The sequence below is a fragment of the Meriones unguiculatus genome, chromosome 19 (assembly GCF_030254825.1).
Source record: "Meriones unguiculatus strain TT.TT164.6M chromosome 19, Bangor_MerUng_6.1, whole genome shotgun sequence".
NCBI lineage: Eukaryota > Metazoa > Chordata > Mammalia > Rodentia > Muridae > Meriones > Meriones unguiculatus.
Genome location: NC_083366.1, coordinates 63,859,061 through 63,872,033, shown reverse-complemented (window position 1 = coordinate 63,872,033; position 12,973 = coordinate 63,859,061). Strand labels below are relative to the sequence as shown.

The following is a 12,973-nucleotide window of genomic DNA, read 5'->3' as shown; positions in this document are numbered from 1 at the left end:
TTTATGAATTTTTTCTGTCTTGAGATTTGGAAGATTAGAACAAATGAAATATTTTCAAAAGTTATAATGTAAAAGGATGCTTTTTTTGATGTTAAGTATGTTTAAGTATGTATTGACCTGGGCATGCATACTCAGCATTTGGAAGACTGAGCCTGGAAGATTGGGAATTTAAGGCCAGCCTGGGTGACAAAAGAGATGGTCGGTAGGTGGTGCATTGTACAGATGATTCCGTGTTTACTTAAGTACTATGCAAAATGTCTTTTGCATAGAATTTGAAATAAGAATAATTGTTTTTTTTTTTCCTCTTTAAGAAACACTGAATATATTTCTGGAGAGGTAAATCAACTCAGACTCTTCTAGATACTTTTCTTAGAAAAATTTGAAACAAGTGAAAAGAAATCAATAGTAATATTTTAGTGAGTGTGTGTATCCCTGCCACCCAGGAGAATGAGGTGAGAAGATGATAAATTTAAGTCCTCTTGAACAGCTTAGTTTGATCTGTCACAAGACAAAAAAAGGGATTGGAGGCATAGCTCAGCGGTAGAATGACATTAGCCCTAGTCCCAGTAGTTTAAAAAAAACAAGCAAACTTCAAAAAAAAAAAAAAAAGCAAAAAACAAAACAAAATAACCCAATTATTTTGAGTTCTAGAGTCTAGTCTATCTAAGAAGTTTAGGCAAATTATTGGTAAATTATGAATAAGATTTATTTTAGACTTTGAAAAAATTTCATTGTCTTTAAAGCTAGTTTTCCTTTTCTGTAATAAAAGGTGCAGCTATTTAAAATTTTATTTTAGGGAAGTTGAATGGAATATTCATTAAAATTTTGACTTAAGTTGGGATTAGTTTCTTTCTGTCTGTCTGCCTTCCTTTCTTCCTTCTTTCCCCTCCCCGCTTGTTTGGGGTGATATCCTGTAGCAATGCTGCAAATGATTCCACTTGGTGCTGTGTAGCGGGTAGTTAGTGAATCTGATGTTTAATATGGAAGTGATTAAACCATGATACAAACCTCACAGAGTTACTTGGGAAATAACTGCTTTTCAATTTCAGCGAGAGTCCTAACACCCTGCCCATGTTAGTGTTTCAGGCACTCAGGCCCTGCTGAGAGAGTAGAATACCCTTCAAGAATGTAGACTGGCAGAGCCCTAGAGGAAGGACAGGCAGCTCAGAGCTGTCTTGTGCTCCATCACGATACTTGTGGGTGGTGATTCATGCTGTAAACAATTGTCGTTTAATCTTCCTAAGGAAGATTTATAACTGCAGATTCCACATCTGGCTGTATAATTGTCAAGTAATTTTGAACCACAGGTGTTTCAGGAACATATGAAAACTTAGGTCTGCTCCCTGTGTGACTTCCTGGAACCCTCAGACTGACTTTTTGATATGTTGGGACATTGTTGCTTAGGCGTGTAGTACCGTGACGTCCTGGTGTGGATGATGTCCAAACTATACTGAAAATTCGCTTGGTTTGAGCCAGCCGTAAGGGCGGTTGCTGGGTGTGTTGGATCTTCGTGCAGGTCAGCTTTCTGTTTGGGAGCTGAGTGTGAGTTATCGAGCGTACAGTGGTGGTGTCGAAATTTCCCTGTGTCGCTGATAATGCTGGTGTTTATATTATCCACATTTATATTCTAGGAAATCACATACTACCTGATGAGGATCTGGCTTCCTTTCATTGGAGTTTACTTGGTCCAGAACATCCACTCGCCTCCCTGAAGGTACAAACATGGCTCAGTTTTCCAGCCTTTGACTCACTGGGGTGACTGCTATTGCTTTCACGATGCAGATGGACTTTCCTGAGGAAGGGGACATGCTGTGTGGGTGGACTCATCCTCAGATTTGCTGTCTTAACCGTGCTTCCTGCCTCATTCTCAACACCTGTGTGGTAGGCAGACTCACACATTCCTTCAAAATTTCCTTCAGAGGATCCTGTTCCTAGCTAGACAGGAAGAAATTCTTGAACTTCAGTTCTTGTAGAATAACATTTTTGCTTAAAATACTAAATTTTTTTGGGTAGGTAATGTCATCTGTCAGTTCATGTTTTAGCAGTCTGAGAACTTCATAACTTTTTACTTTTCTACAGTTATAAAATAGCCTATTTGTAATGTTTCTTGAATAATGGGAGAGTGGCTCATTTGCACTGGCTTATTAACACAATGTTTTCCTACTCATTTCCCGTTTGATTTTCTCCATTTGTGATAGTAATGAACATGAGAAAACAGACATTTCCCCAGGGCGATCTGAAGTGAGGAGGTTATCTGTTGTGAGCCTAATAGAAGTGAGTGAGACCTGTGCCGGCCATGACGGCCTCTGGCTGGCACCCGTCGGTGACTCTGACTTCCATTATTACTTGTTAGGTGGTTTAGGAAATGCAAAGATGGGACTTGGACACTAGCTCTGGGACCAGCTTCCTTATGGTCATGAGAAGTGGGTGGTTTCCAGAGGAGGCCCCTTAAAAATCCTGCCATAAACAGTTGTAATCGATGTTCACTTTCTTTGCACATTTGATTTCCTGAAGGAAAAATCTCTCAAGTAGAATTTCTTGTGTGTCTTGCTGCTGGGCACCTCATTTTCCTCTCTCATCTGTGTACTTCAAAATGTTTTCCTTTCATTGTAATGGTTCCTGGTTAAGACTATCTTTAACTTTTCTTGAGTTAATTTTCCCTTTTAGAAATCACTTGTTTTCCTTTTGCTTTTTTTGTGCTCTGCAGAGAAAAATTTTCTTTTTCCTATTGGTGATGAAATGTTTCTTATGTATTCTTAAGAATGAAGTGATAGCTGAGTGGGGTAGAACGCACCTTTAATCCCAGCAATAGGAGGCAGAGACAGGTGGATCTCAGTGAGTTCAAGGCCAGTCTGGTTTACAGACAGCCAAGGTAGGAAAAACCCTACCTCGAGGGAGGGGGGAAAGAATGAAGTGACAGGACCTGATTGATATCTTGACTGAGTGCTTGATGATCAGCTGGGAGGCTAAGGTCTCTAACAGCTGGGTTCCAGATGCTACACCTGTGCTCACCTGGCCTGTTAAGACCAGGTCCTTATAAGTAGAGACATTTACCCACACTTGATTTTTGGGAGTTACTTTTTTTCCTTTCCTTTCCTTTTCCTTTTTTCTTTTCTTTCTGGCCATAAAAGAAATTTAAGGGATTTGAGTGGGACTCATATAGCATCAGTGAGACCTCATGCTATACGAATATATAGTCATACATTCAGCTGAGCTGCCTTTGCTTTGTGCTCCATAAACCTAGATGTCAAGAGCAATTTGTAGGAATTAGTGTAGTAACTATGGAATGCTGAAACTAGAGAAGATGTCTGTCCAAATTGCCAACATCTTGGTTCAGTACTTGTTGACATTTTGTCATAACTTATACAGATACATCTGTGTTTTGTTTTAACTCGGACTGTTTGGAAATTAGTTGCAGGTGTTCCTGCACTTCACCTGTGCATAATCTTGTGTCACTGCATCTACCGTTAAGGACAGCCTCTCTAACGATTGCTCTTACCAGTAAAACTCACAGCGGTTCCCAAATAGGGAATTGAGTATTAGGTGTATGTTCCATTTTTTTCTTAAAAATTTTTTTTGGGTGAAGTTGGAAGGAAAAAATGAGGGATAATTTGAGGGGAAGGAATGAGAGATGACTTGTATCCAAATACATTATAAGTATATGAATATTAAATAACAACATTTAACAAAACTTTTTTACATATACACTCATCCTGTGGGGTTCAAAGGACAGCCTGCAGGAGCTGTTTTTCGCCTCCTTCCATCATGTATGAATCTAGAGACTGAACTGAAGTTGTTAGGCTGGACAGTTGGCGGGTGACCCCTGCTGAGCAACCCTGCTGGCCCACAGCCAGGTTGCCCAGTCACCCAGCCAGTGCTCCTGACACTGAGCCATCTCTAGCTCTGGTTGGCCACGTGAAACGTTTAGATTTCTTTGTGGTCATTTCTCTGTGTAGTGCTGTCTCAGCCATCCTTACTTACATGGTTGGGAGAGCTGAATGGGATGATTTTTCTCTGTGAACATTACTGCTCTGCATCTCAGCTGTTGGTTTAATCTTACTCATTTTTCAGTTATAAGATTAATTCTATCTTTTGAAAATTTGGATTCTTGTTGCTTATCTCCATAATACTCAAAGAATTTTAATTGGTTTTAAAATTGATATTTAGTTTCAAATTGAAGTTTTTCTTTCTACATTTAATTTGCACTTAACCTTGCTGTTTCCTCAGGGTTCAAGTAGATTTCCTTTGCTGCTTGTTTCATCTTGTTCTTTGCTACTTAAAACCCCCTTTCTCTTTCATCTTGTTCAGATGTGCTATGTCTTGAGTTGTTTTGAATTGTTAGACAGTAGATTTCATGTAGGCCCAAATTCTCTGTGAACAATAATGTAATAAATTTGAGTGTAGCAAATATGTCAAATATGGTGTGATAAAAGATTGGAATAGGTGAAGGCTCACACTTGAGCATACAGACTAGAAGTTTTGAAAACAATCCTGCACAGTATGCTAAAAAGAAAACTTCAAACTCTGAGGTCTCATCTTTTAATTATGCAAAAAAAAAAAAAAATCATGAATAGCACTGGTAAGAAACCCAACAGTACACAATTTATATAGCTCAAAATTCTCAGTGTGCTTGCAACAGTAGGCCTCTTTCCCCCCACCCCTCTTTTCCTTTCCTCCCTCCCCTTTCACTTTCTTTTTGTAAGTTTTTGGTAGCCCAGGCTGGCCTTGAATGGCTGCTCATTGTATTGGCTGGTAGCTGCAAAGGGACAGCTACGTGGGAAGATGGCCAATGCTGTCTTGTTAATCAGTGGCTCACGGTCACCGCAAGATTTCAGAAGCTGTGCTGGGCACATTCATCACCCAGCACTCATAGGATGATGGGAGGCAGGTGGGTAGTTAACATCCCAGTCTCCTTCCTTTGCGCCCTCCTTTTCCTTCCTCTCCCCCTTCCTCTGTCCCTTCTTTTCTCCTTTTCTTCCTTCTTCCCTTCCCTTCCTTCCTTTCCCTTCTTTTTTGTTTGAGATAGGTTCTCACCACTGTAACTATGACTGGCCTAGAATTTGGTGTTTAGACCAGGATGGCCTTAAACTTGAAAATATCCACAGCTGCCTCTGCCTCCCAGTTGCTGGGTTGGGCACTTTCTCAGTGGAATAGAAAGTCATGTACTCCAGGATCTTGGTCTTAAGGTCCTTTGCTGTAGTCTTGGAGGCCCAGTGGCTGGGTTGGCCCTGTTAATGAGACCCTGATAATTTCGTCTTGTTACTGGTTTTCCTGAATCTTGAGTTTCTAGAATGATTTACTACCCCTTGCCTTCAATGGTGTGTGTTTGTTGGTAGGTAGCCCTGGCTTGCTGGATCTCACTCTGTGAAGATGGGTGCTAATGATACTCACTGTCTGGTGTCACTAGCCTTAGTGTCTGCTGTGCTGGTTCTTGTCCTTGGAACTGTAGCAGCAGGAGCCCAGCAAGCCGATAGCACTGTGTGGAGCCAGCCTCCCTCAGAAGGAGCTGCAAAGTTTAGTGCCGAGAGGCTCCTTGTGTTAGAAGAACACTGGAGCCTAGGTTAGGACACTAGGCCTTACTGTTCTAGAATGTTCTCTGAAAATAAGTTGGGTATGAACTTTGTTTATGTGTTTTGTTCTTTTTGTCCTAGCATGAGGAGACAGTTTTGTCTCCATTCATCCAGGGAAGGAATTCCTGCTTTATGTTAGTGTCAAGCTGAAGCTAGTGCAGTGAACCTTTTCATTAAGGCAGTCTGTAGCTCAGTAAGAGGAGAGAAACATTGCCTGAAGTGTGAGCAGTTCCTGAGCTCTGCAGATAACAAGGGTAGGAACTGAAAGATAAAAAGACTAAACATTCTTCCTTCTTACTTTTTCGAAAACAACAAAACAAAGCATAGCCTAACTATAGGAGAAAAAATTGGAGGCAGGTAACATGAGGTGGCTTGACTAGACGTTCTGCTCTTATTAGTTGATGTTTATAGGTTTCTATTTTCCCCCCATTTTTACTCTCCATTCTCCAAGTGGTAGAGAAGTGTATACTATGGGAATGAAAGCCACTTACAGTCCTACCCTAGAAGAGAATTGATTTTAACGTGTCTGTGTTTAGTTTTCCAGAAGTCATTGTATCTGTTGCTGTTTAGCATTGAGTTGTGGTCATACTGTATTAGCTAGGCATTTCTGTTTGTTTGTTTTGAGATAGGGGCTTGTGTAGTTCTGTCTGGCCTGGAACTCAGGCATAATCCTCCTGTCTTTGTACCCAGGTGCTGGGATTGCAGCCTCAGCCAGCCACTGCTGGCCTACCTACATTTCCTCACGAGTTAAGAACTTAGATTTAACATGAACTTTATTCTTTTGCTCATTTTTAACTTACCTATGGAATTGTTAAGTGGAATGCTTTTATTAAGTTCAGGACAACTCAAAGGCTTTCTTGTTTTTTGAAATTAAAGATAGGGAGTATGCAGCTCTAAGGAACTTGCTTCAGTCTGTTGGGCCTCAGGAGTAGCTTTCTGCCTGTGCTTTCTAGGTTAGGATGGGCATTCTCTAATAAAGATGGGAAGAAAGGGGCTTTTTCTTTCATGGAGTGGGTGAGGGCCTCGTGAGGCAACTGCCCAATCTTAGTGTGTCTATGATCGAATTGGGGAGTAGAATGTGGTAGGTATTTCTGAGAACACTGGAGAAAACCAGGAGTAGGTGCACAAAGGGAGGCTCCAGGCTAGTGTGTGTACCTTCTGTGCTTACCTTGCAATGTTCTAGTTTCATTTTAAATAACAGCATAATGGCAATAACTCATGTCCTGTCTGGTTGAGTCCACAGCCTTGGCTCTGTTCCAGACCAAGCAGACTCCATGTTTCCTGCTCAGCATTCTGAAAGTCAGGCAGTGCTGGGGTGAAGTGACATTCAGTGCTGCTTTGTAATATCTGTCCCCACCAACCTCCCACCTTGCACAGATGGCCAGCACTGTTGTCATACTATATCCGTGCATTGGAGATCCCAGGGCAGGTCTGTTCCCTAGGGAATGTCATTCTTTCAGATGAGAACACTAATCTGGGATTGTAGTCCGTATAGTGTGCATCTATCTCTAACATCTTCAACACTGTGTAGGTATGTAGATTTAGGGTAGACAAGGTTTTTCAAGACTACTCTTAGGTCAGAAATGAAGGGTGTGCCAGCCTGGCTTTGTGCACGTAACTGGCTTCTTCAAGTCCCCTGGCTTAGACCTTGCCCAAGTTGGCTTCTCTTGCTGGGCTTTTGGAACTAGCCTTTTCCCATAGTTGTGTTTAATATTGCTTTGTATGTAGGATTCACCCCACCTTCTTACTTGCTCAGGCACAGGCACAACTGGTTCCTATATCCATTTCTACAGCAGTAGTAGTCTTCCTGTCAGTAACTGCTGTATTATGACATATAAATCACATACAATCAAATACAGGACTTCGTACAGCTTAATGGCTTTAACATTCAGAGCTATGTAACCAGCATAGAATATTTTTGTTAATTCCAAAAAACCCCCCACCCAGACCGTACTTATTAATACAGCCCAGTTCCTTGATAATAAAGTCTTATCTCTTCATAATGAATGGAATCAGACACCATACCTTCTTTATAGTTGGCTTCTTTCACTTACTTAATGCTTTTATGATTTGCTGACTTTGTGGCTTGTCCCAGCCCCGCATTCTTTCCTGGGGCTGGATGATACCCCATTGTACTATTATGCCATATTTTGTTTGCTTGTTAATCTGTGGACTTTTAGGTTGTTTATGCTCTCTGCTGATTATAAATTCTATGAACATATCGGCGTACTTTTTAAAAATTTTTACATTCTTCATTTATTCTTATTGCCTAGGCTGTGTGCAAATTCTATGCTTACTGTTTTGGGAGCTCATCGCACCATTTCATGTTATCTGATGGCTGTACAATTTTTGTTTTCCTGGTAGCATGTGGGGGTTGGATTCTGTATATTCTTAGCAGCACTTCTTACTGTCTGCTCTTGTATTTAGTCACTCTGGTGGTTAATGAGGTCTTCGTTTTGCTTTCATGTTGCCTCTCTAATGACTAATGATATTGCACATCTTTTCCTATGCCCATTGGCCATTTCCCTGCCTCCTTTAGGTGAAAGTCTACTTGAATAGTTTGCTTGTTTTTAAATTGAGCTATTTATCTTCATTAAAGAAAACAGATTTTTAATATATTCAGATGCAAGTCTTCTGTCAAATACAAGATTTACAACAGTTTTGTTTCGTTTTTTGAAACACTGTGAGCTAGCCTCCATCCTCCATCCTCTAGTCTCCATCCCCTCGAGTGCTGGGAGTACAGGCATGTTCCTTCATGCTGAGTCTGTGGTTGCCTCTTCACCTGCTCAGCGGTGTCCTGCTATTTCCCACATCACTAACTTGGTTACATTTTGTCATTTGTCCCTGTTCCCACCTACAACACTTGGGCCTCAGTGTGCCTTAGTTTAGTGCAGACATCTAGGTCTTCTTGTTTTCTTGTTCTTCTTGTGTTCTTCTGCAGCCTCCTGCCTATCAAGCCGAGACAGGTTTTGTCTTGCAGAAGTTTTCACTTAATGACTTAATTCTAAATAATTCTTTCCTCTGCTACCGTGTGTGATCTTTTATCTCCAGTCACGCACCCAATACCACCACATCATCCATCTTACCTTTCTACCGTGCTCCATTCCTGAAGGGTACAGTGGTCTGAGCCCTCCTTCTCTTAGAGAATAGGTAGATGTCATTGTGGAGACATGGTCTAAATTACAGAAAGGGCCTGTGAGCCTACTGTCACAATGTCCTTTTCTAACAAAAATTACAGCCATATTTCCTATACACACTAATTTAAAAATTCAAATGGACTGTTAAAGGACTGAAAATAGAAACAGCCATCCCCTGCCCCTTTTCCTCTTTCACCAGGCACTAAGCCTAGGACCTTGCGCATATAGGCAAGTCCCCTGCCACTGAGCTACTTTCCCAGCTCCAAATACAAATTCCGATATGAAGAACAAAGTAGGATAACTTAATACTATCAAGTTTCAAGACTAAACTACCACTGTCAGTCAGGATGATTATATAAATCAGAGGAACAAAACAGAATCCAGAAATAGTACATATGTGTGGTCAGTTATTTTCATCAGAAGTTCCAAGGTAGCTAATGAGGCGAGGATCCTTTGTCAACAAATGAATATCCATGTACAAAAATGAGAATATTAGCACTAGAATAAAATGTAGGAAAAGACTATTAGTTACACAGATTTCTTAGTTAAGAGACTATAAAACAACCACATTAAGAGAAAATTTGCAAAATAGCATGTGTCTAATAAAGGATTTACATCCATAAAATGTAGCAAATGACACGAGTCTGATAATCCAGCAGTGGACACAGGTTTAGGTCAGACAAAATGCTCAGTTGGTACATGAGCTATTGCAGTGCATTGGATGATGCAAGTTAAAGCAATTATGACAAACCACTACTACCCAAGTATGGTAGTCTGACTGAGGGTAACACATGGTTCAAGCGCTGGGGGACAGTGTCAAGCAGTTGCTTCTCTGTGCTGTGGAGTGTGGTGACAGAAGAACAGTCACTTTGAGGGCAGTGTGGTTTTTTATAAAGTCAGACACATCCTTGCTGTGCATCCCAGCAGTCTCAGTCCTGGAGTTTATACCAGAGAAATAAAAAAGCCATGCTCACACAGACTCCTATCTGAATGTTCATGGCATCTTTATTATTGGCTCTGCCTAGAGATAATTCATATACTAAAAGGTGATGAGTAGATAAACAGTCACAAAAGCACAGTTAGATTTTAGTAATATGAACAGGTCCCATCAGCATCACCTGCAGACCCAAAGACAATAGATGTGTTTACATGTTTATGAATCTGTAGGGAAGACAGCTGTAGTGACCGGAAGCAGCAGTAGGCTGGGTTGCTTTTGGCCTAAAAGCATTCAGACTAATCAGAGTGGTAGGGCTGCAATTTCTTATAATACAAATACTTAATAACTTGAAAATACAGATGCTATTACATAATCTTTAATAGCATGTTTTAGCATTTCCCAGAACAAAACACGAGGAATACTTAACAGCAAGAGAATTGATACAAAATTGCAGTCATTTCAAATGAAACAAACATGTGGCATGATTTAAATTTTGCTTTATGGGTTCAGTATTTGGATTTTTAAAACTGATAAGTTTTCTAAACAACTCTGGAAGAAAACATTTAAAGTCACAAACTGTTTTCCATGACATGAATATACCATGCCTGGCATTGTGGCATCAAGTGTGCCCATTTTCCATTTTAATATCAACTTAAATGACTTAAAGTATACTTAATGAGCGTTTTTGCAAAAGCCAGATATCTAGCTTTGTGTTGATTGGGAAGAACTTGTGTAGGGAATTGCTCTCTTATCCACATACCAGCGTGCACACAGAATCTGGTGAGTCCACAGAGCTGCTTACTGTTTCACGGGCCTCAGTTGTGAACAGCTAGGTTTTTGTTTGTTTGTTTGTTTCTGTTTTTAATTTCTGTCTATATAATGAAAAGTGTGCAAATGGCTAAAAATTATATATTCTGGATGAGGAGAAATGCCCAGTATGGATGTTGCTTAAAGAAAAGGTAAAACAAGCCTTTCCTGGAGCCCAGTGCTGACATTTCCTTGTGTTTCTCATTTCCAGCTGAGCCTGGTGCAGCCTCCAGGCTGAGGGCACTCATTTCGTGTGTGTGTGTGACAGTTCAGTATGTAGATGTGCTCCTATGTTCTGTGGCCAGCCTAATGCTGGAGTTCTTTTTTCCTTAAGTTGCAACATAGATATGAATGATTGTTGGCTGGGTGCAGGGTCCAAACGACGGATGGTGCTCTGTTTGAGTGTACAGTAGTAGCTCTCACACATAGGGTAAATGGGCATCAACAGTTGTTTAAAGGTACAAATAAACAAAGTAAAGACAAACTTTGAAGAAGAGTTTTGAAGTGACGAGGATTGGTGGCACACACTGGTAATTCCGGTGCTCAAGAGGCTGAGCACCAGGGTCATGAGATTGAGGCTGTGTATTATGAGAGCTGTATAGCAAGGTTCAGGCTAGCCCGAGCCACAGTCTCAGACCCTGCCTCAAAACGGGGAAGAATGTTACCCAACATGAAAAAGTACATGTAGTTCTTTTCTTTGTCTTCGCACACACAAACACACACAAATCCTACTCTGGATAAGGTGTTGAGACCACTTAGAATGAGACAGTGTCTGTCTAATAGTGGAGTATAGTGCGGTGATTGACCTCACGAAGAAAGTCCTCTGTGTCTGACACATCAGAAACTGCTGATTCCCCTAGGCTTTGTAAAAGTGGCTCGCCTGTAAACTTCATCTTCAGTGGAACCTCACCCCTGCACAAAAGCATTGTATTTGTCCTTTCTAATAGCAAGTTTTAGAAAGCTTTGGAAGGTTTTTGTTTTTTTTTTTTAATCAAATGATATTCCTGAGTTTTAGGCTGTAATGGAAATATCTAAATGCTGTGCTGTGTCAGGCTTAATCTAACAACTGGAATATATAATAGAGTGATATTTAAATAAATTCAGAGCTCTTTGATACAGTCAAGGCTGAGACTACAGGGTTACTCAGTGAGATACTTAAACTAAATAAGTGTTCCGTAACAGATGCTATTGAGATACTGTCTATCTGAAAGAGGTTATTTACTTTGTGCTTTAGTTGTCGTTATAGTGTATTATTTCTTCTTAGCTTCCTTGAGATGTCCCTTGAAATAACTGACCAAAATCAGTGGTTGTAGAGTAGTAGGATCTCTGGGTACAGAGTGGGCTTCCCTTCAGAGGGCCCCCTAAGGACACTCATGATCTAGTTGTATTCCTGTGGTGTGAGTTCCATTCTTTGCCGGCCACCACCCTAAGGACATCAGCACATTCATCCGTGAAAAGAATGAAAGCACCCTAGGGCTGCCAGCAGCTTAGTGGGAAGCTGAACCTCACATGGCATGGGCATGGTGTTTGTAGAGGTACCTGCTGAGGACAGGCCGGGGGACGCAGACAGCCAGTACCCATACCAGCAGCCCAGCCCTAGGACTTGGCTCCTAAAGACATTTATTTTTTTAAATTCAAATTAAATGTTTAATTAGTTACTTTTCTACTGTTATGATAGAGTGCTTTGACAAAAAACAGCAGCTTTGGCAACGAAAAGGATTATTATTTTTTGGTCTATAGTTCCTGGGGGAAAGAGTCCATCATGGAGTGAAAGGCATGACAGCAAGAAGATGAGGCTGGCTGATGACATTTCAGCTGTATAGGCAGCAGCAGAGACCAAACAGGAGGTGGGGTGAGCCTGTTCCCAGTGGAGTGTTCCTGCTTATAAGGCTCCACTTACTAAAGGTTCTGTAACATTCCCAAACAGCACCACCATCTGGAGACATTCAAACTACAACAGAGGTCAAAGGACAGAGCTTAGGTTGGGTAGCATGGGGAGAGTGGGTGTGTGCTGGTGCACTGGGCATAATCTGTCATTTGGGGCTACTCTGGCCGGTCACTGATTCCATTTTGGCAGTTCTGTGTCACAGTTACCTGTGGCAGATATATGGAAGATCACAGCACAAAGTCTTCAGTAGGAAATGGCTTGGGGAAAAGATAATGCTAAAAATGAAAACTCACATTAACCCGCCTTCTTCAGCAGCAGCTCTTGGATAGGGAGAGGTTCCCATCCTCATTATTGGGTGTTAGACCACATTCTCTATTCCTCTCTTTTCAGATGTGTTCTCAATGGGGCAGTGTTCCTGTTAGGTTTGTCGATAAACTTGGGGGATGTGGGCACTTAGTAACTAAATTTACCCTTAAAGTTTCAGGGAGCCTTGAGTGCAGGGTCACTGATCACACCACTGCTGGCTTAATGTGCTGATGCAGAAAGGAAGGAAGCTGGTGGACTGTGGTGGCCTGCTCAGCTTGTTATATGTAGGTCCTGTTCTCAGAACACTGACTGGTGAAATCCCAGCCAT

At 41.2% G+C, this 12,973-nt stretch overlaps 1 protein-coding gene across 2 annotated transcripts in view; it reads left to right on the top strand.

Annotated features, from left to right (window-relative positions):
• Fam120a (family with sequence similarity 120 member A) overlaps positions 1 to 12,973 on the top strand; it is an 86,853-nt gene that overhangs the window by 22,486 nt on the left and 51,394 nt on the right. For both annotated transcript variants that reach the window (XM_021638190.2, XM_060372746.1), the window contains exon 3: positions 1,632 to 1,714. In XM_021638190.2, the coding sequence (XP_021493865.1) occupies positions 1,632 to 1,714 (83 nt within the window). The remainder of the gene's footprint in view (positions 1 to 1,631; positions 1,715 to 12,973) is intronic.